At 40.5% G+C, this 21,393-nt stretch overlaps 1 protein-coding gene and 1 non-coding gene across 3 annotated transcripts in view; both read left to right on the top strand.

Annotated features, from left to right (window-relative positions):
* The window catches only part of LOC117942249 (rho guanine nucleotide exchange factor 17-like), a 61,022-nt gene that overhangs the window by 26,651 nt on the left and 12,978 nt on the right, over positions 1–21,393 (top strand). For both annotated transcript variants that reach the window (XM_034867639.1, XM_034867638.1), the window contains 2 exons: positions 15,352–15,429; positions 17,431–17,613. In XM_034867639.1, coding sequence (XP_034723530.1) covers positions 15,352–15,429; positions 17,431–17,613 — 261 coding nt within the window. The remainder of the gene's footprint in view (positions 1–15,351; positions 15,430–17,430; positions 17,614–21,393) is intronic.
* Positions 19,784–19,856, top strand: trnam-cau. The gene has a single exon. It is a non-coding gene; the product is annotated as a tRNA-Met (tRNA).

Genomic DNA, 21,393 nt, shown 5'->3' with positions numbered 1-21,393 from the left:
GAGAGAGAGAGGTGAAAAGTAAATTATGAAGTGGAAAGGAAAGAGATGGCCTTAATCCACCCTCCAGTGTCTATTTTTGGCTAAGCTGTAGTAATGCTGACTATAAAACAAAGTGTTCTCTCAGTCTAAATTTCTCTCTTATTGCTTTTTGCCATTATATTTTCTTCCTCCTTGTTTGCCTGTTCTCTCCCTGTCCTCATCCCCTTTTCCCCCTCTCAGCCTTAAACTGCTATATCACTGTGTGTGTGCATCTTTTATGAGACAGTTTCCTGCAGGGAAATCCAGCTGATAGTCTGTTCATGTTCCCTATATTACTGGTACATCTCCTACAAATGATGCATAAAAAGAAGTGGTACAGAGATGTTTTTGTTTTTCAGATTTTGTGAGGGAGGCAGTGTGAGAGAGAGGGGAGGATTTCTAGAAATGATCAGAGAGAGAGAGAGAGAGACCGAGAGGACAGAGGGTGGAAGAAAGGACAAACTGGGTGGAAGAGACAGACAGAAGGTATTTCCGGAGTGGTGTTGGGGTAAAGACTTGTCTCTGTGGCTGATGGCTATCTCTGGATCCCAGTGCATTGTGGGAGAGGTTGCTGGACAGGAAGTGGATTGGAGGTTAGCTTGTCAGGCTGCCGTGGGACAGGAAATTGAGGATGTAGATGTAGAGTGGATCGAAGGCTCCTCCTGGTGTGTCCAGTAATGCTGTCTGGCTGAGGATGCTGAAAAGGTCCTTTTGAAGAGGAAAAAGGCACTAAACTGACTTTCAAAAAAAACAATTAAATCTACTGTAGTATGTACTTTCACAGAACGTCTTTTGGTCTTGAAAATACCTTAGTTTGCAGATATTACATTTTAATCTATACTTGCATTGATTTCTTGAAAAGATGAGATGATATTAATAAATGTAAGAAATGAGTGCTCATTCCAAGCTCCATTCCAACTTTATGGCCATTAAGCAATTCCTTGAAAGTCATTGCAGGAACCGTAATCCTACTTGTGTTGGAAACCTTTTATAAAGTATGATAAGGAACAGTTGATACAGCTTTGCATTGCATAGTTTTCCACTTCTTTTTAATCAAATATACTTCTATACATCAGATCCTCTTGTGTCTTCACGTGTGTGTTAGAGCAGAACAATATTGTACGTGTGTGTGTGTGTGTGTGTGTTAGCTTGAGCGTCAATCGTGTCCTTGCTTCAGACTCTCCTCACAGGGACAAAGACTCTTTTCACAGCACACGTATCTCAGTCCCACACACCATATATACACACACACACACATCCACACCATCCTGTGAGGGTGTATGTGGAGTAGATCTGATTACCTGTGTGCGCTTTCACTCACACACACACACACACACACTCGCTACAGTTTCGACAACAGTCACAGCTCTGTTAGATACCATGTGTTTACTTTGCTCATTAAACTCCTATATGAATATCGCCTCTGACCTGGAGACAATTGAGAAATAAGTAAAACAAAGTATCCTATGTAATATTTTCTCATTTTCCTATCAAAAGGAACCAATACTGCCCTTTATCTGATGTTCCATAGCTTCTGAATCAATCCATTAATACCCTATCTGAAAAATGTTAAACCATGACCCTGTGGCAGGAAGACAAAAGAAAAACTGTTACTAACAGTGTGCGTGCGTGCGTAAGTGTGTGTGTGTGTGTGTGTGTGTGTGTGTGTGTGTGTGTGTGTGTGTGTCATTTTGTTACCTTGGTACAGTTACAGTAGGACATTGAAGGTGCAATATGTAATACTGACAGCTAGTGTTTAAAATAGTTACTGCAGTACAAATTCCAAATACTAGAGAGAGTCGTCTCCCCTGCAACCTCCTCTCCAGACTCAAAGTTCACGGAGGTTGCCAGGCTGAGACTGCAGCATCCACAACAATGTTGCTAGACGCTTGTCTCACATGGCCAGACATTACTTCACAGCACAGCGGAGTAGCTAACGTTAGATGCTGGCTATACTGACAGTCATAAAAGCCCGTGCTCACACGGAGCTATGTTCCCAACTAACAGACACACTTCCTCAGCTTAGAATTACCCAACTGAAATACACACATTATTGGCTTAGAATTATGTCAACAATCGCTAAACGCACTGCTAACTCACAGTCCTCTCTTCCCAATTTACAGCCCTCTGTCTGGGATTAAAATGACGCACCACTGTCAGCTATGAACCCCTGAACACGCTACGCGCTATAAACAGCCGTGGCCCACTTGCCCGGTCCTTTGGTAACGTTAGCATTGTTAGCATGGCGGCGTTAGCCAGAACCAGTCGGGATCACTTTACTAGCTGTCTCAATTGTTTTTGCTAATAAGTAAACAGCACAGGTACTCTAGCTATATAATTCAATGTGAGTACACAAATGTTGAAATGACATAACATGACCGTCCCTAGTAGCCGTGATAAATTAACCTGAAGCTAATGCTTACCTATTCAGGAGGAAATTAGCCACGCTTTCTGACAGCTCGAAACTGTCTCAATCTTTCAATTACATCTCAAATATTTCCCCGGGTTTGTTACATCTCTGGTCACTTAACTGTTAGAAACATGCCGTTTTTTTAGGTCTGATAGAATCTATCTCTGTGATCCTGTCCGTTTCTTTGCTGCTTTCATGACTGTACTAATGTTACAGTTGTAGTGCGCTGGCTTCACGTTTTTACAGGTAGTATATCTGGCAACCCGGCCTGGCTGTTAAACTGGTCAGTTGATAACAACACACAGGCCAAAACACAAACAGAAATTCCATACACACACCTGAATGACGTGATGTGATGATTTATTCCCTGTTAGTGCCCGTGTATCTGTAATTTCATGAGGGTTGTTTTTTCATGAATGCCAGATGGAAAACTGGACACACACACACACACACACACACACGTGCAGCTGGAACAAGCTGTATGCATGCACAGGTGTGTGATGAGAAATCTGTTTTGATTTGTTTGGGCAGTCATGCATCCACCTCTCCTAAGGTTACACTCTCTCTCTGACACATACACACACACACACACACACACACACACACCTGTGGACCTGTGGGCATGCTGACAGGCATCATCAGTCCTCCTACATGTTTATCTTTTAGACTACCTCCAGACTGGCTCAGTTTTTGTGGGGCGATATTGGCTCAGAGGCTGTGATACAGATGTCACAACAGCTGTCGTTTAGTAGTTAGTAACAGTCAGTTACACAGGCTGGGGCAACCGAGCAGGTATCATCCACACACACTTGTTTTTGCAGGGGGGAGGTTGACCCATGACTGCAATTTCAGCACACTCATGATGAGCCACATAACATAGGCATGTTTTGCACAGTGGTGTTCTGTGGTGTTTTATTTGTATTGAATCTGATGCATGAATACGGTGTAGACATTTTAATGTCTTTTTTTTAAGATGAAAGAAGACAAAAAGGTCACGTGTTGAAATTGAGTCTGGCTTATGATCATTGTTGTGTTCAAACATTCCATGTTTCATAATTCATTGCTTCTGCCTTTTTGCACTGAAAATAAAAGTACACAAGGATCTTCAGCTGACCGTGTGTGTGTGTGTGTGTGTGTGTGTGTGTGTGTGTGTGTGTGTGTGTGTGTGTGTGTGTGTGTGTGTCAGTGTCACTTGGAAATCTGGGTCAGCCAGTAATGAGCTGGTAACTCATTCAGAAAAAACACCCCATCCCCAAACTGCCTTTTTTTTGCATGTACACACATGCAGAAAAAAGGTCGATTTGGGGATGGAGTGTCCTCCCCACACACACGTAATGGCTTTTTTTCTTCACTACCTAGCAATTGCATTAGTCCAAAACTAAACAGGAAATACGGAGGATGTGAGCATCCTGGAGTTGCTAGAGAAACAAGATGCTGGTGATGCTGATGTAACTGGTCAGGTTATGAATGTGACTTATGTGCTCTCATGTGGTTTCAAACTATCGGTAATATTTAATCTATTTGTTATTGTCAAAGAGTCTGGCAAAAAGTAGAAAATAATTAACAACAATGAATTGATAGGTCAAGGTATAGTCCCCGAGGGGTAATTGTTTGTACAGCCAGCAGTCAGACGTTAAAAAAAAGACACACAATAATACAGCAACACAAAATCCCACAATGTCTAAAACACAATATTGAATCAATTACATTTAAAACAGCTCTGACAAATTGTTTAAAATGGAAGTCAGGATTAAAGAGTTCCTGAGTTTTTTGGACCTGCATCTGGGCAAGGAGTAAGCATTCTCATAAAAGTGGGGTCAACGTTAAAAATTCCTCAGTCTTCGATAAAGTACGTACGCTGGTGTGCTTTGGCACAGACGGCATCAGTGTGTGATAATACTAACAAGTATTTGTTGGTTAATAAATTAATGACACTAGAAACAGATGCAGATATGAAGAAAGAAGGCAAGATCTCCCTGTTAATTCTTTATATATAATGCATTAAACATGCGGTATACTAGCCGCCCCCGAGGTGGCACGCCAGTATGACACCAGAGTGACATAGCTTTTGCTGGGGCGCCAGGATTTATAGAGCTCCACCAGAGGTCCAAGCGGAAACAGGAAACCTGAACGAACTCGAGGGTAACCAGATGCCAGGACTCTGAGTGACTGCAAGTCTCTCTTGTAAACTTACCGGGTTAAGATGAGTTATGGCGAATTAAAGGCTTGATCCGATAAAGTAGGTCATCAAATCAAATTGAAGCATTGACGGCAATGCTGCTGCCAGTTCTGCCATTGTTAACCTTTTTTTTTCTTTTTTTTTCTAGTGGCCTTTAGTCTTCAGAGTAAAGTGATTAGTTTGAATTTATTATATGTGATTAAGTGGCTTAATTTAGTATTAAAAGTAGTTTGTTACTAAAGGAAAGAGAGAAAAAAAAACATTTGGCCCGAAGAAAAATTCTGCGTTCCAACTCCGAAACATGCCTGAGAGATTGACATCCCTGATCTCTGTCACCAGACCTCCAACCTCGTCTATTGTCTCTATGGCAACAAGGATTAAAGGCCAATTTCCTGCCATGAGCTTGACCTTTAAATGTCCTTTTGTGACCTTTTTTCTGTTGTCACCATCTGATCTCAGTTGGAGAGAAAGAGCCTGAAGTGTGTTTGGGTTTATCGCTGGACAAAAGCCACCACATACCATGCTTAACTCGAGTGGAGAACTCTGTGTTTATCGATATCTTTGTCAAACTATAAAACTGTGCCATGTACAAGTACTCTGTATGTAGCTGGTGGGCATCCAGTCACCTAAGGCTTGTTATGTTTGTTAACAATGCATGGCATAGGTTATTTTTAAAGCTACAATTGATTTTCTCAGTTCAGTTCAGCTCCTTCCCACATGCCGTGCTGTCCTCTACTTTTGAAACCACATTTCAGATCTATGCACTCATTAAAACTCGTTTGCGATGCGTGCCATCCGGCCAACGTGTGCACACTCACTCACAGATCCCCAAAATCATTTTTACACTTTTGTCAATATGGCAGTTTGCCCTCTTTATGCTCTGGTCACACATCTTTTTTTTTTTTTTTTTTGCATTTGTTGTTTTCTGTGTATTACAAAAGGGTGTGGACGGCATGTTAATCTGGGTGCACTTACTTTATGAATTTTTGAAGGACCCTACTGGTGGTTCTGCATGTTTTAGATCATTAACTTTATGTGGCATGCAGTCGCTTACAGAAACTCTTTGGAAAACTGAGGCCAATAGTGAATACAAGGACAGTGGGCGATAGTTCAACTGCACAACCACAACCCATATGATGAACATAACACATAACTTTGATCAAATCTTTATGAAAGCACAAAAACGGAAAGTTCTCACTTAATGCCAGTCCTCAGATAATGATGTACTGATTTAATGATATAATGCCAGTACATCTGCTTTACCTTATGACTGAGATGGATATTCAACATAATCTGAATATATGTCCACAGTATTCTTTCCATCAGTTCAACTGCACTGCTAAATGTCTCTGTTGCTTTGAGCTTCTCATTTTGCAGAACTACTGTTCTCACTTTCTAATAAACTGATTGATAGAACTTTGGTGTGCTTTCTCAATATTAAGCTTCTTTTCAATTCAACCCTTCCTGCAGTTTTTGAATATAAAAGTCGTCCACTGAAACAGAGGAAGTGTGAAGGCTACATTTACAGCAAAAATAGCGACCGTAATGTCAAACAGAAAGGCTTCTTTTGTAAATTATATACACTGTAAATTAGAAATAATGACATGTTATTTGAGACTCTAATAGTCTCAAATAAAGGCATTGGCCACTATTTCAGAATTTCCAGATTTCAAATGTGACTCTTTTCTCTGTTTCAATATAACTGTAGATTGATTCCCCTTGGGCTCCGGGAAGATTTAATGGGCATCATGTGTCAGTATATGCTCATATTTGATTTACTAAAGAAATACTGCGGTATTCCATTGATATAACTAGTATTGCGCTACCATAAAGTTGAGGGATGGATAAAAAAGAAAGGGAATAATCTATTATTATTATTAATTATAATAATAGAAAAACAGGGAAAAACAGCGGCAGCCTGGATGATGGGAAATACATCTTAGTCACTAAACATGACTTGTAGTTTTAATAGCTAAAACATACAAAACAGATTTGCTCTTTTCAAAAAGACACCCTTGCTCACTGTTGTCATGGTTATCAGTGGGCTGCTGCCATTCAGTGTGTCTGCATAGAAACAGACAAAGATAGAAAGGACATTACAATTGTAATCGGTATTGCCTCAATGGAGGATATAACTGCAATGGGAGTAGGGGAACTTAAGAAATGAAATGAATTAAAGAATTGATGCTGTTGTGACACAAGGAAGATGTTATGTTGGATGGATCATTTGAAAGATTGTTAAGAGGGAGATGGATGAATGGACAACTCTGTCATCCTCCTCTCTCTCTCTCTCTCTCTCTCTCGCTCTCTCATCCCACAGAGGCCTCAATCGATTATTTATGGAGGGATTGGTTGAGTCTGGCTGAGCTGAGTGTTGTAAGCGTCTGCCTTGCCTGCTGTCTCTCATTTTACACACCGGAGGGGAGGGCCATGACACACTCTCACACACCGTGGTCCACACACACACACACACACACACACACACACATCGGCATACGCTCAGATCTTGCTTACATCGTCCATGCAGTAGAAACAGATCAGACGCCCGTGCATACACGCTGAAGTATGCTCCTTTGCTTCTCACATACGGCGTGGGCGTGTGCTGCGTCACACGCGTTGTGACAGCTGCGTAGCCGATTCTACCTCAACAGAGCAAGACCAAGACACTTTGACACACAACACAGAATTTCTCGAAGAGCAAAAGCTTTGCATGCTTTCTGAAGGAGTGACTTATTTAAAAGCATCTGTTGCCAGAAGAAGAGAGGGGAAAAAAAACAACGGCAGGAAAGATGTTTACTTGATTTCGTGAATAAGAGGAAAGGTGGGGATCCCTTTGACCCTCCCTTTGTTGTCTCTTTTTTTTTTATCTGGCGTTATTCTGTGGACATCAAGACCGCATATTATCTGTAATTAAAGAAACAGATAAAAACCCTGTAGGTTTTGTTTAGTTTGTTTGTGTGCGTCTATGTGACAAAGTGCGTGTGCATTTGGGCACAGGGACCGCTCCGTATGCTGCAAATGGTGCGAACCCTTGCCCAGTTCAGCATCGCTCTGGAGGAAATGAATGAGAATGGAGAAAATACAGGAGATGAGGGAGGAGGTGGGGAAGAAGTGGTGGACAGAGATGCTGTGGACCAGTTCAGGAACAACAAGAATGGGAACATCAGCCGGAATTTGAATGGCAATGGACTTTGTGCTGGAAGCCCCAACGGAGAGGTAGACTAGGTGTTTTCTTCTCTTTGCCATTGTAGCTGCCTGCCCGAGTCAGTTTAGAGTTCACTCCATCCTGCCTTCTTCTTTTCCCTCTGTTTTCATTCTCTTTCTTCTTCTGCTGTAGAGCCTGCTTTTTAAATTCTTTTTTTTCAGTTTTTCTCTGTATCTGCTTCATTATCATAATTCATTCCTTGTTTTAGCATATCTGTCTTAAATGTATATTGTGTCAGTCTTCAGCTCTCCTCTCTCTGTCTCCTTCTATAATAGAATTAAAGCTGAGTGAATCACACGATTAGCTGTAACACCTACTGTCACACACACACACTCTACTACTTTGTAGTTTTACTGTCCGTCCATCTGTACTCGTTTATGAATCAACACTTACTGTTGAGTGTTTTGATGATCTGTGCGTACACGGTCTGTTGTAGTTTTTTTTATATTTTACGTTAAGGCCTCTCTAGTAGTATTTCCTTCTGCGTGTTTGTCATATACTTTGACTTATGCATGCATGAGTGGCAGCAGAATCCACAAACACACTTCGGATGCACAAACTCACACATACTGCAGACATAGCACAGCCGCTGTAGTTCTGCTAATCCTAACAACCAGCCTGTTAATCCAACACCAAGGACTGACGTGTATTTGTATGTGGGAGGGTCAATTAAGTCTATGTAAGCGCAGCAATACATTTTCTTATGATGTGTTTTTTTTAATTTGGGAAACAATTTCCCCCAATTCATATAATTCTAGAAGTGTCCAAACTGAAAGCTCACATTCACCATAGCAAGGACACAAGACAAGACGTTCTTAGGCCTGACAGTATGCCACTTCCGTCTTTTCAAATAATTGTCGGACCCCAACTGACAGATGTCTGGATTATTTTCCATCCATATTGTGAGCCATAAAATATCAAACAATATTAAAAAAAAAATCATTGTATCGTTTGTCTGACAAAAGTGTCAATAGTCTGTCCAAAACGTCCGATATTTTGTTTAATAACTTAAAAGAGTAACAAAAACAGCAAATCTTCATATTAGTCATTAGTGTGTGCCATGTTTGCTTGAAAGATTTACTTAAAATAGTTTCTAAATAACACCATTTTTGTCAATTACCAAATCAATTAATCCACCAATTGATTCTGTATGTATCAATTAGTTCTACAATTCTACAATTGATTCAAATTGTGTTTTGATAAAGACAAATATTGAAGTGGCCGCAAAATTGATTACACAACTTAAAGGTGCTCTAAGCGATGCCAACAAAAGCAAACTGTGCCCACCTGTACCACGAAGCATACACATACAGCGTTCAAGCCAATAACCGACTAGAAGGATTTGGGGGTTGGGGGGGGGGGAAGGGAAGCTAGCTAAACTTGTTTTGTGTGAAAATACTTTGAACTTCAACAAGAAGTAATGTCACTCAACATCGCTTAGAGCACCTTCAACAAAGATGTTTTATGAAGAGATTGTGTGAATGTGAAGTGAGACCAGTGTGAGGAGCTTTAAGAAAGAGTAGGATGAGAGGAAGGGAAAGGATGAGGTGGTGATGACCGAGGAAGGTGGATCAAAAGTCTGTGTTTTTCTGCATCTGAAAGGCAGAGAAAACTATTGGATAGTAATAGAGGAGGTCAGAGCAGATTGCGGCATGCAAATAACAATTAGGGAGGACATAGACACACACACACACGCTGTCACACACATCTGCACGCAACATAACATAACCCTGCCAAAAGGCAGAAGCTTGACAAGGAAGGGACGCATGAGACTTGATTACTTTCAGGACTTAGAAACATGAAGATGTGAAAATCAATGTGTTTACAGAGGTGTGTGGGTGAATAGAGAAAGAGACGGGCGATGAGGATGCTTTCTCTTTGGCCGAATTCGAGCTGCCTGCTGCTGCGTTCGCCAGGCTGTTGCCAGGGGAAACAGTCATCAGGGAGAGGGGATGAAAACCGCAGGGCCGGAGAGGTGTGACGACAGCAATGAGATGAGAGGAACGAGCTGTGTTTTTGTTGCCTTTTAATGAAATAACTTGAGCTCAGCTCTCAAACAGCATGGGGTTCGGGGAACTCGAGCCTTTCTTTTTTTATATTGAATATGGTTTGGGCTGATGTTGAGGTATATATTCAGTAAATTGACCACATGGAAACAAAATGAAGAACTGAAGAAAAAGGATTTCTTTTAGCATTTCAGCCACGTAGAAAGGCAAAAATTGCCTTTATAGCAGAAAGCGACACCAAAAGTCTGCAGTAAAGAAATGTATATGTTTCATTGACAAAATACCACTTTTAGATGCTATATTTTGTGTGTACAAACAGGTACAGGATGAAAAGTTATTGTCTATTCTATAATGAATACATTACATTCTACAATTGAACACCTTGCTTGGCATTCAGTTTTTCTCATTTAGCAGCCCTCAAACGCCAAGGTGTGGCATTGTCAAACAACCATGAGCGAGAATAAAGTTTTGTACAAACAAAAAGTAAACTGCAACACAGTAGTAGCAGTGCTATTTTAGAGTGCAACGAACATACACTCACAGCAAAGGCAGACAGTACATAGTTGATACACAGCCTGACCTTGGCTACATGAAACTGAAATAGTTTCAGCCTGTGCTCGGACTCTGGTTTATGTTGTCTTTACTGTCGTGCTGTAATGTTTGGCTGAAGTTGTGATGAATAACTTACTTTATGGACCCTCTGTGTCCACACCATTATCAAGACACCAGAGCTCGCAGAGGGACTTATGAGAACATGCTGTACTACTCACACATACTGTACACACTTGTTCAGATCTTTCTCTCTCACACACACAGTCGAGGGTTTCTTCTCAGATCCCCTCCGGTGTTAATAAGTGACATGCAGAATCCTGTGAATCATCCATCCTGTCGCATTTACCGCCATGTCACAAGCTACAACCCTGACTACCAAGTAACGTTTGAGATTGTGACTGTATCTTAGAGAAAAAAAGAACCGGCTACGTAACATATTATGGCATTTTCTTTGTGTCCCTCTGTGAATTCTATCTCAAATGAGCAGGCTGGGATGTACAGACCTGTCTCTCTAAACAGATCTTAGCTTGGGCTGTTTTGGGCTGATTAAATTACACAAACACATTCTTGCTCTTCAGGCCACATCATTCATGAGATCAGGGTGGTTAAATGGATCAAAGTTATCAGATTACAAATAATTTGTAGTTGTGATTTTAAGAGCACTGAAAATGGGTGACTCCTTAGTATTATGAAAGATATATAATTTAGGAAATACTACATAAGATATAAGCATGCAATATTGGTTATTCATGCTTTATTATTTATTATGTATAATAGCCTCTCACACATACAATTTCACTTTTATATTACAAGGTACTTATAGATCCTGTTGCAAGGCAACCTAGGCTCGTATAACAAAGTCACACGGCTACTAAAGGCTAGCCTAGCTGGTAACATTATTCCCCGTCTACTTTTCCCTGCGTGTTGCATTTTGTGTTACTTTCTCACCTAAGAGGGGTTGTGCTGTGTTAAACTGAGTCACCCAGCTGATGTTTCAATTCACGTTCTGGAGCAAGGCCTGCAGACGTTGGTCTCTTCTGCCGGCTGGTGGCAACTGTTCGCATTAAATGCTCCGCATCCTCTCCTTCGTCTGCCTCATGACTCTGTGAGGCTGCTCTTTGTGTTGTAAAGTTCAGGTTTTAAAAGTTGTATTTACAAAAGTTATGTTGTGGAAAAACAAGAATAGTCTTTCAGCATCTTTGTCTTTAATAGTTTTTTTTCCTTTTCCATGTGTGGTCTGCCACCGTCAGCCAAAGCCTCTGTGAGTGTCTCTATCCAGAAACATCTCAAATGTCAAAGCTCTTCGACACACCTGCAATGCCTGGATTAAATCAGATCAACTAACACACCCTCATGTGACTTCCATCAGCCTACTCCACACACACTATCAGCTGACATAGACTAAAGCGTAACAATCCACTTTATTGTAAACATTAAAACCAGCGGTGTTATTTGTGCTTGTGCATTGACATTCATGAGGTGCTTTGCATTGACCGTTTATGGTTGAATGCGGTCGTGTAGAGGGTGGGATGTAAGGCACACCCACATGCGGATGTTTGCATCTGGACTGTAATTTATAAAATGTTATATTTTTTTTACTTTTTGGCCCGCGTTATCTTTTTCTTTGATACGCACATACACTTTGAGTATGGATACCACGCACTGTTTTATGCACGAGGCCTCAAGTGTCAGGACCGAGGCTCTGAGTCTCTTAAGTTATTTTTGGAGTTTTCTGTTGGATATTCATTTTGTCAGTTTTCACACCAAGGGGCTGTGAGTTCTGTGCTTGTTGTACTAAATCCCAAATTACACTCTGCACCCATGTGACTACTATAGTTGGAGGGTTCTTGTGATATAATTGTTGTCGCATGCCAGTGTATGCAGATCTCTAATAAACAGAACTGGGTTTTTTCACGGAATTTTTAATTGACATAGTCAAGTTATAAACATGATATACTGTATATTTTTAATTTAAGTGGCTTTATCGACGTTACTGCATATATTACATGTCAAAACATGTTAAGCAAGCAAGACTTTATTTACGTATAGAGCACATTTCCGTACATGTGGTAGCTCAATTTTGTGCACAATGTGAAAACTACCACAGAAGTTGCAACTTCAAACAACATGTGAATAGTGTGAAGATAAAACATTAGAAGTAGTACACACAATTAAAACAGAAAAGTTAAATTGGTTTCTCTTATAACTTTGAACAAAGGCCAGGTGTCACGAGTGGAATGTAGCTATCATTCATGGTATTAGTTACACCTGTGCTTAGGCCCGTTAAACTCGTGTCACTCCTGTGTCAGCGTAACTCCCTGTCGCTGCTTTTCTGAAGATTTTCTTTTTTTTCTAACAGATAATTCCAGTTTATTACTACCTGGCTCTTACTTTTGTAGTTTAGTCTATTTTTTATCAACTTTAAACAAACCGTGAGAACAGTGACATCAAATAACACGACAGGACTACAGTTACTCACCAACCTTTACCCTGTGAGCCGGACGGGGGAAATGAGATGGGAAGACAGACTCCTCCTGTGTCCTCATGGCGTCACATAGTGTGTGACTGTTGTTTTATTATTACTCTGGTCTGTGGCTTGACTCAGACTGGACTGTGTCTTGTCTTCAGCTCTGTTGTTGTGAGAGACCAGCCTTTCCTTTGACCATTTAGCCTCTTAGCTGTAATTGCTATGGTAACCGTGATAGCAAAGTGGAACTAGCAGTCCTACCATTATTGCACCATGTTGTGTGTGTGCGTGTGTGTATAATCACCCATCATTGTGAACTGAATAGCTCCCTGAGAGTCCAAATCACTCCTTCAGTGTGTGTGTGTGTGTGTGTGTGTGTGTGTGTGTGTGTGTGTGTGTGTGTGTGTGTGTGCGTGCGTGCGCGTGTGCGTTTGCTTATTGGCCTGTTTCATAGTGAAATCTGTCAATTTTCTGTGTTTTTGTCAGGTTGATGTCAAAATAATGATTCAGCAGTCGTGAATCACCGAGATACTGACTGAAACGTCATCTACAACTGCAGTTGTAGCCACTGGGGAAATCCTGCTTTTAATACAAATACTGTACATTACATACACGTTGTAGTATTTTTGAGAGAGCACTGCAGTTCATATATATAAATTACTGTTTCTGTCTAGCATTGAAGTTGTGCTTTATGTTTGATAGCAATATTCTATATAAATTATCATCTGTTGGCACAAGTGGGTGATTGATTGTAAGCTATTCTGCTGAAACCATTAAATAGATAATTAACAGCAATTTATGTTTTATAATTTCACTTACTAATCTACACAAATGCCAAACATTTGTGAATATTTACCTATTTTTCTATTTTAATTTTGGTGCTATACTGTCAGAGAAAGATTTACACTTGGGTTTAAAGTCAATCTGTTTGGATTTGCTGGTGAAATATTTACCCAGAAAGATCAGCAACTGGATTATGAATACCATAGAAAGTCAAGATAAATAACACTTTGGATTCAGGATACTTTGGCATGGCTGCTGCCACTGTATCAGGGGACTGGACCAAGATGTACAGTATTTTGAATAGATGAATGTCCCTATTAAGGGGAGTGGGGGAGTGTAGATGTGTGATTACAGCGGCATTGCTTGTTTCCCTCTTTAGCCCTGCATTTATTCCTTTTTTGTTTGTGTTTCTCAGGGTAGAGTAGACATGGACAACATCTCTCACTCTGTAAAGGAGCAAACAGTGTGGATCTTGGGAAAAATTATTGGATAAGAGATGATGATGGTGATAACGTGAGCCTAACATTTACTAATCATTTTAGAAGGAAGGTTTTCCACTCACAATTACTTTGATACACATATACACACACACACATACATACACACACACCTCCATCCACACACCAACTTTCACCTTCGGGTGGTACCCCACAGCGCCCCTGGGAACCCTTCAAATGCCAAGCACTAAACATGGCCTTTGTGGGACGTTATTGTTAGGGTTATTTATAGGGCACAGTGGTGTTGGCAGAGCGGAGCAGGGGAGAAAGGAAAACATCCTCCTGTGTTTTTGTGGCCTATTGTGTTTGTGTGTATTTGTGTGACAGTGAGAGACATTGTGGTTATTATGCCCCATAGGGTTTTGCCTGTGGCTCGGATTGATATGTACAAGTTGCTTATGGTACCAGAATATTTTGGGAGACTCCCAGGAGACCCCTGAGATAATGTGTCCTACTTGTTCCATGATCCCTATATACTCCCCTTGTTATTCTCCCACCTCGCACACACACACACACAGACACACACACACACACACACACACAGTAAAAGAGTCGAACAGTAAAACCAGAGAATAGAGGGATAGATTTGTCCAAGAAATCATCAAATTATGTAGACATTATAAGTTTTTTGTCTGCCTTTCTTCATCTCTCGCCTCTATTTTCTCTGTTTCCTTCTCAGGCTTTATGTTTTGGGGTCTTTGTTCACTGTGTTAAGCAGCTTATTCACTTGCATATGGATATGCAACAATGACAACATCTTTGCCGTCTTGCCTGTATTTGCCTCCCTCCTAATAATGTTTATAATATCATTGACATTATACAGTATATCTGATATTTTAACCAAACCAAAAAAAAAGTAATCTAGGGAATCTAAAGTGGTAGGAACCAAAAAGTCAGAAAGTACTCAGTGATTCCTTTGCTTCTGCAAGAAGATTATATTACATTAGAGCAAAAATTGATTAGAAACACTACAAGTGGTTTGAGAATTAAGGCTAGCATACAACAAGATGTTGTCTTAAATGGCTAGTTGTTACGATAGAGGCACAGACTCATAAACATTGTGAATTACATTTGATACAGAAATCAAATGTAATTCATTGTGTCGAGTGCTGTGTGCAGTCTACACATTTTGTATCCTTTAGTAGAATGTTCCAACCAAATGACAGTATGAATATGTGAATAAGATAAATCTACTGTAAATGCAGTGATGATTGACCTTCTTCTGTTTTCCCAGGATATGAGAAAACATGTGATGATGACCCTCTTGGACACAGAGCAGTCATATGTGGAGTCACTACGCAGTCTCATTCAGGTAATACATGAGCACACACACACACACACACACACACACACACACACACAGTGGATTCACAGATGGCTGAAGACATAAATAACAGATGTAGGTAACAAAGATGTAATCCACTTATTGTCATTTGGTCAGGCTAATCTGCAAACCCCATCACAACTCACTGTCATCAGCATTATTACCCACACACAGACACACACACACACACACACACACACACACACTCACTCTCTCTCTCTCTCTCTCTCTCTCTCTCTCTCTCTCTCTCTCTCTGTGTCCGATATACACACACACACCATCACCATTCCCTGTTGTATAACCTCTCACCATTCACTGTGTGTGGGCGACCAGTGTGTGTGATTCATCTGTGTGAAAGGTGTGTGTGTGGTTGGGATTGTGCACACACATCACACATACACACCAAATTTTTCTCAATTCTCACTATACACATTTCTGTGTGTGTGGCCACAAAGTGAATAATCCTGGACTGTGTTCCCATGGCGACAAAAGGAAAGTAAGTGTAACCACGGTGACGGCAGTGAGAGTGCAGATCCCTGAAGGAGGGTGTCAGATGTGGTTCAGCTGAGACAGCAGCGCTTCCCAAAGTTAAAATCTCACTCTTTCTCCTTGTTTCTTTTTTAGGGTGCTTAGGATGGTCTCAGTTACCAGGTCTGACATAAAGAATTATTATTAGTTATACTAATCAATGCTTTTATAATAGCATTGGATCAAATGCCTACACGCATGTGAAAGATGTCACACATAATGTCAGAACCACACACACTGTAACTTTCACAGACTCTAAATATGTAAGTATTGGACTTGAACCAATGTGTGACATAATCGCTGTCACCAGATTGGACTGACTTTTACATAATGTTACATTAACCACTACACAGTAGAAGAGAGTAGGGAGATACCTTCAAAGATGCAGAGCAAGTAGCTCTGTGGAAGCAGGGTTGGAGGCCGCTTATCTAGAGCTACTCTCTAACAGTTTATTTATAAACCAATTCATTTCCAATCAGAGTCAACAATTATAGTCAATTCAATTTTTATTTATAGTATCAATTCATAACAAGAGTTATCTCGAGACACTTTACAGATAGAGTAGGTCTAGACCACACTCCAGAATTTACAAGGACCCAACAGTTCTAGTAGTTCACTCCAGAGCAAGCAACAGTGCGATAGTCACATCTTCAGGATAACGGTGACATTTGAGATGATACCTTGGCCTTTCATGAGCACATAAACACAAGGAAGTCAAAACAACTCTGTCTTTATCAAACTGTGTGTGGCTCCATCTGAACTGGACTAAACCGCTTCTGCTAAATCCATTAGCTGAATCCATTTAATTCAGTAAATTAAATCTCTAACTCTCCCTCAGCTTTTAATTGATTACTGTTTGCATGTTGAGGCAGAGTGTGTCACACGCTGCTGAAAACCTGATAAATCTACAAAAGCCGATTTTTATTGTGTGTGTGTATGGAGTTACCTTGAGACCCAAGGAGAAAAGAAAAGAAAAAAGAAAAGGACAGTTAATTATTAGGAGAAAAGAAGAAGGAAAGGGTGTGGAATTATATGCTGACCCAATTTTGATGTAACTACTTGAATGCTGCTTAATTTGTTTGTTACTGTGGCGTTTACACCAACATGGCCGATGCCACATTTACCTCATATTGTTCAGACTGCAATTGTGGAGTTATCAGTGCTCCCTGACGTCTATCTCCCACTTGGTGAAAAGAACTGAAAAGAAAGTGTTACCAAACCTTGAGCAAAATGTCATACATTCCCCAGCACTTAGATCTTGATCAAATACAAATATAACACTTATAATAATCATCATACAATAGCTTATTTAAAAGGAGCTATAACAATAATTACATCTCAAAGTGTTAATTGCTAGAAACTTGTTACACAACACAACTTGTTGCCCCGACAGCTGTCCCGACTTGCATATTTAATTGATTTGAAATGACCTGTAACTAACTGGTTGTCTTGTCTTCTCAGGGCTACATGCGTCCTCTCAAACAGCAGGACAGCGGCTCCATAGTGGACCCTCTGCTGGTGGACGAGATGTTTTACCAGATCCCCGAGATCCTGGAGCACCACGAGCACTTCCTGGAGCAAGTCGCCGGTTGCGTCAGCCAATGGCACGATAGGCAGACCGTCGGAAACATCCTTATTCAATCCGTGAGTAGCGATGACAATAAGGGTCATCTCCTGTTACCTTTAATAATAAGTTATGTAATTCATATGTGTCATTCTTATGAGGTTGAACTTCACAAACAGTAGGAGTATTGAAATGAATCATTGCGTCGATGCATCGCGATGCGGACGGACGGGGACCACTGACTGACCGGCTGATTTGCTGCTCACTGCTTTTTTTTGTTTCTGCCTTTTTTCTGTTGTGTTCTGCCGTGCTACATTCAGAAAGTGTCTTTCAAGAGCAGATACAATATAAACGGGATTTCATGTATGTCTGCTTGAACTTGTCCATGAAAACCGTGTGTAGTAATGATAATAATAATAATCATAATCATAATCATGAGGTGAAGCATTTGGATGCAACGTGATATTGAATCGATTCGAATCATTGACAGGGTAATCAGAATCAAATTGAATCCTGAGAGCAGTGAAGATTCACAACCCTGTTACATAGTCACATTTTCAGAAGGGGTAGCCAACTATTTTACATTATTGAAAGTTTAATTTTAATCTGACTTTGTAAAGAATTAGTTTGAATATAAGGATGCATGACTACATGTAATGCTCTTTCCTTTCATCTAGCTGCTCCCCCGTTACTTTCCCTGACTTGAGTCTTTTATCTTCGTGCACATGTCCCCACTTTAAAAAGCCATTTAGTAAGCGGTTTAACGTCAAACGTGACTGAGAAATCTGCTTTCTCTAGGAGAAATCTGGCTGGGGAAATTGGGTTTGTCGTTTGATGCTAAGAGAATAGGTCACTCTGGAAAGCGCCAGACTGTAGAGTTTTCAACTCTCTTCTTCTATGTGCTGTAGGAATGTATTCAGCATATGTTAGCCGTGTTAGCTTGTGTATGTGGCATGTCATAAGTGTGTGAGATAGTTAACCTTTGACAGTAGCAGTAATTCCTTTGCTTCTCTCAATAGCATACATCATGAAAACAAAGGCTGGTGGTGTGGGAAACTTTGTGTTAAAATACAACAGTGTGAGTTATAGTAGCATCTCCAAGCTCAAATCAACAGTAAGTAATGAACAGCGGTGAAAGCTGTGGTTTTAAAATTCAGGCTTAGTTAAAGGGCTAAGAAACATTCATTATTCAAATTCAGTTTTATCATGAAACAGGTATGCATACAGATTATCATGTACGTATTTTGAAATTTCTGTTGCAGTAAAGCAACTTGTACAAACATGACATATAAAATGTAATTTACTATATATATTCCACAGCTGGGATAAATAAAGAATCTTTAAAAGCATTATTGACAGCAGGGAGGACTGGAGGGAAGCTGTTTTAAATAAGAGACAGTTAGTTGGCAACATTGGTTTAATATGTTGTCTTTCCAGTGACCTCGTGTTGACCCATTTACAATTTCCCATGACCGGAGGATGGTTCTCAACCTAGGATTTAAAAAACAGTGCTCCAAAACATTTGACTCGGTAAACCCTTTCCACTCTGCCGACGATTTGATCTCGCCCTGCTCTCAAATCTATTGAGCGTGGCTTGTTCTGGTAGCCAGACTATAATCACATCAGATTTGGGCTAAGTGTCAGGTTTCTATCTTTTAGAATGAAAGAGCAAAGAAGGTTTTGTCTCGGCTAACCATTTACATATCGTCAGCAATTCACTGCAAAGGAGCACATAGAGCAGAGTTTCTTCGTAGACCGACCAATTGATCACAATGCAGTGTGGCTACATGCAGCTTTTGTTTTTTATTGAGTGGGAGAAAAACCCTCACTCTCTTGCTATGTTAATGCTATTGTTGTCCCTCTCAGCAGCTCACAGCATGAAGGAAACTGTTTTGCAAACTCTCACTGGAGACACAAACTTTCACACAATGTGAGAAATGCAGGAAACCACTAACTGAATTAAAAGCAGATGCAGAAGGTTGAGGAAAAAATGCTCCACTAAAAAACTAAAGTTACCTAATCTTACAACACTTCATACCTCCTGAGATACATTCACAGATTTCCTAGAGAGAGAGAGAGAGAGAGAGAGAGAGAGAGAGAGAGAGAGAGAGAGAGAGAGTAAAATTTCTGTTTAGTTGCAGATCCTCCACACTGCTCAGGCTGATCCTCCCTCCCCCACTCCCATACTTTACCCCCTCCCTTTCACTACGCTGCAGCTCTTTAAGTGTCAGCAGCTGCAGCATGCTCCAGGCCTCGTTGGCGCAGTAGGCAGCGCGTCAGTCTCATAATCTGAAGGTCGTGAGTTCGAGCCTCACACGGGGCAGTGTTTTGCTCAGCTGTCTGCTCTTTAAATTGGCAGGTCTGCTGTGTCGTAGCACATTGTTTTTTTTAACATGTCACCTTCTGTCTCCCGAACAGCAGTAAATGCAAATATTCTAAATTATAATATTTTACAGCACTGAATTTTTACGTGTTTGTGTTATTAATCATCAATAATCATAACTCTGTTCTTACTTGCAGCTTTTTGCTTATAAAAAGATATATATAAAACCGATATGTCATCTAAACAGATATGCCATCTATATATTTGGCAACATTGATTGATTGTGATGGTTTAACAGTTTTAGACTCTGCTAATGTGTTTAACAAAATTTTTGCATATTGGTTGCACACCTAAGGTAAATACATGCTTTTTTGCAATGCAGACTGCATTGCCTGTAAACACACACACTTAAGTATTTAGATAGTAATTTGGATTTGATTTATTGACACCTTTCTGATATATTTATAAATTAAAGCTGCAAGCAGCGTTGGACAGGCCCTCACTAACCTGCGCGCTAACGGCGCTCGTTGTGCATTTGTGCAGTACTCAGACACTGAAAATCGTCACCAATGAAAAGGAAATTTCCTGCTGAGTTCACTGAAACCTCACTCAAGACTATACCCTAGATGGGTAAGCAGTTATGAAAGGGGGCTTGGCTTAAGCACAGGGAGTGGGCCAAAGCATCACCTATGAAGAATGAACTCTGCTGAGTTCAATGACACCTTACACAAGACTCTGCCTTACACGTTTCAAATGTTATGGGAGGGGCGTGGCTTAAGCATAGGGGGCGGACCAAACATCACCAATGAAGAAGGAACTCTCTGCTGAGTTCATTGACACCTCACACAAGATTCTAACTTTATAACATTCTGACAGTTCAAATAGTATGAATATGGGCGTGGCCTGAGTGAGTGGGTGTGATTAAATTATAGGGGCCGGCTGAGTTGAACAATTAGACATCACATTTTAAGTTTCATGTAAAGCAGATGATGTTTGTCATGTAAGGCTGATTTCCTGTTGCCAGTTGGTGACGCTATTTCCAAAAGTCAATATTGGCCTGTGGATGTCCTCAGGCCTGGACCCTTGATGATTGTGGGAAATTCCAAGCAGATATGACAATGTACACAGTTGTTACAGCTACTTTCTCCTTTATCGCTTAACACTCAAAATGGCCGCCATGCCACGGCCAACAGTTTTTCTTTTAATACATTTTTCATCGTTAAGGTAAAACAAACATCAGAGCTCAGTCGATAATATATTTAACAGAGCTGTTGGAAAAGAAATTTTTTAAAAGGTGCTCTAAGGGATGCCACGTGTGTTTTAGGCTAAATTTGTTGTCACATATAACAAACATCTCCTCACTATCTGCTAGCTGTCTGTCCCCAGAACACGCAGGAAAAAAACATGGTCTCTGTAGACAGCCCAGGGTCTACAAATGGCAACAAAAACAAACTGTGCCCGGCTGCACCAAAAAAGCATACAAAAACAGTGTTCCAGCCAATAACTGACAAGAAGGATTTGGGGGGGGGGGGGGGGG

Source organism: Etheostoma cragini, chromosome 3 (assembly GCF_013103735.1).
Source record: "Etheostoma cragini isolate CJK2018 chromosome 3, CSU_Ecrag_1.0, whole genome shotgun sequence".
NCBI classification, from domain to species: Eukaryota; Metazoa; Chordata; class Actinopteri; order Perciformes; family Percidae; genus Etheostoma; species Etheostoma cragini.
Note: the sequence above shows the minus strand (reverse complement) of the source record. Positions and strands in the feature narration are given on the sequence as shown.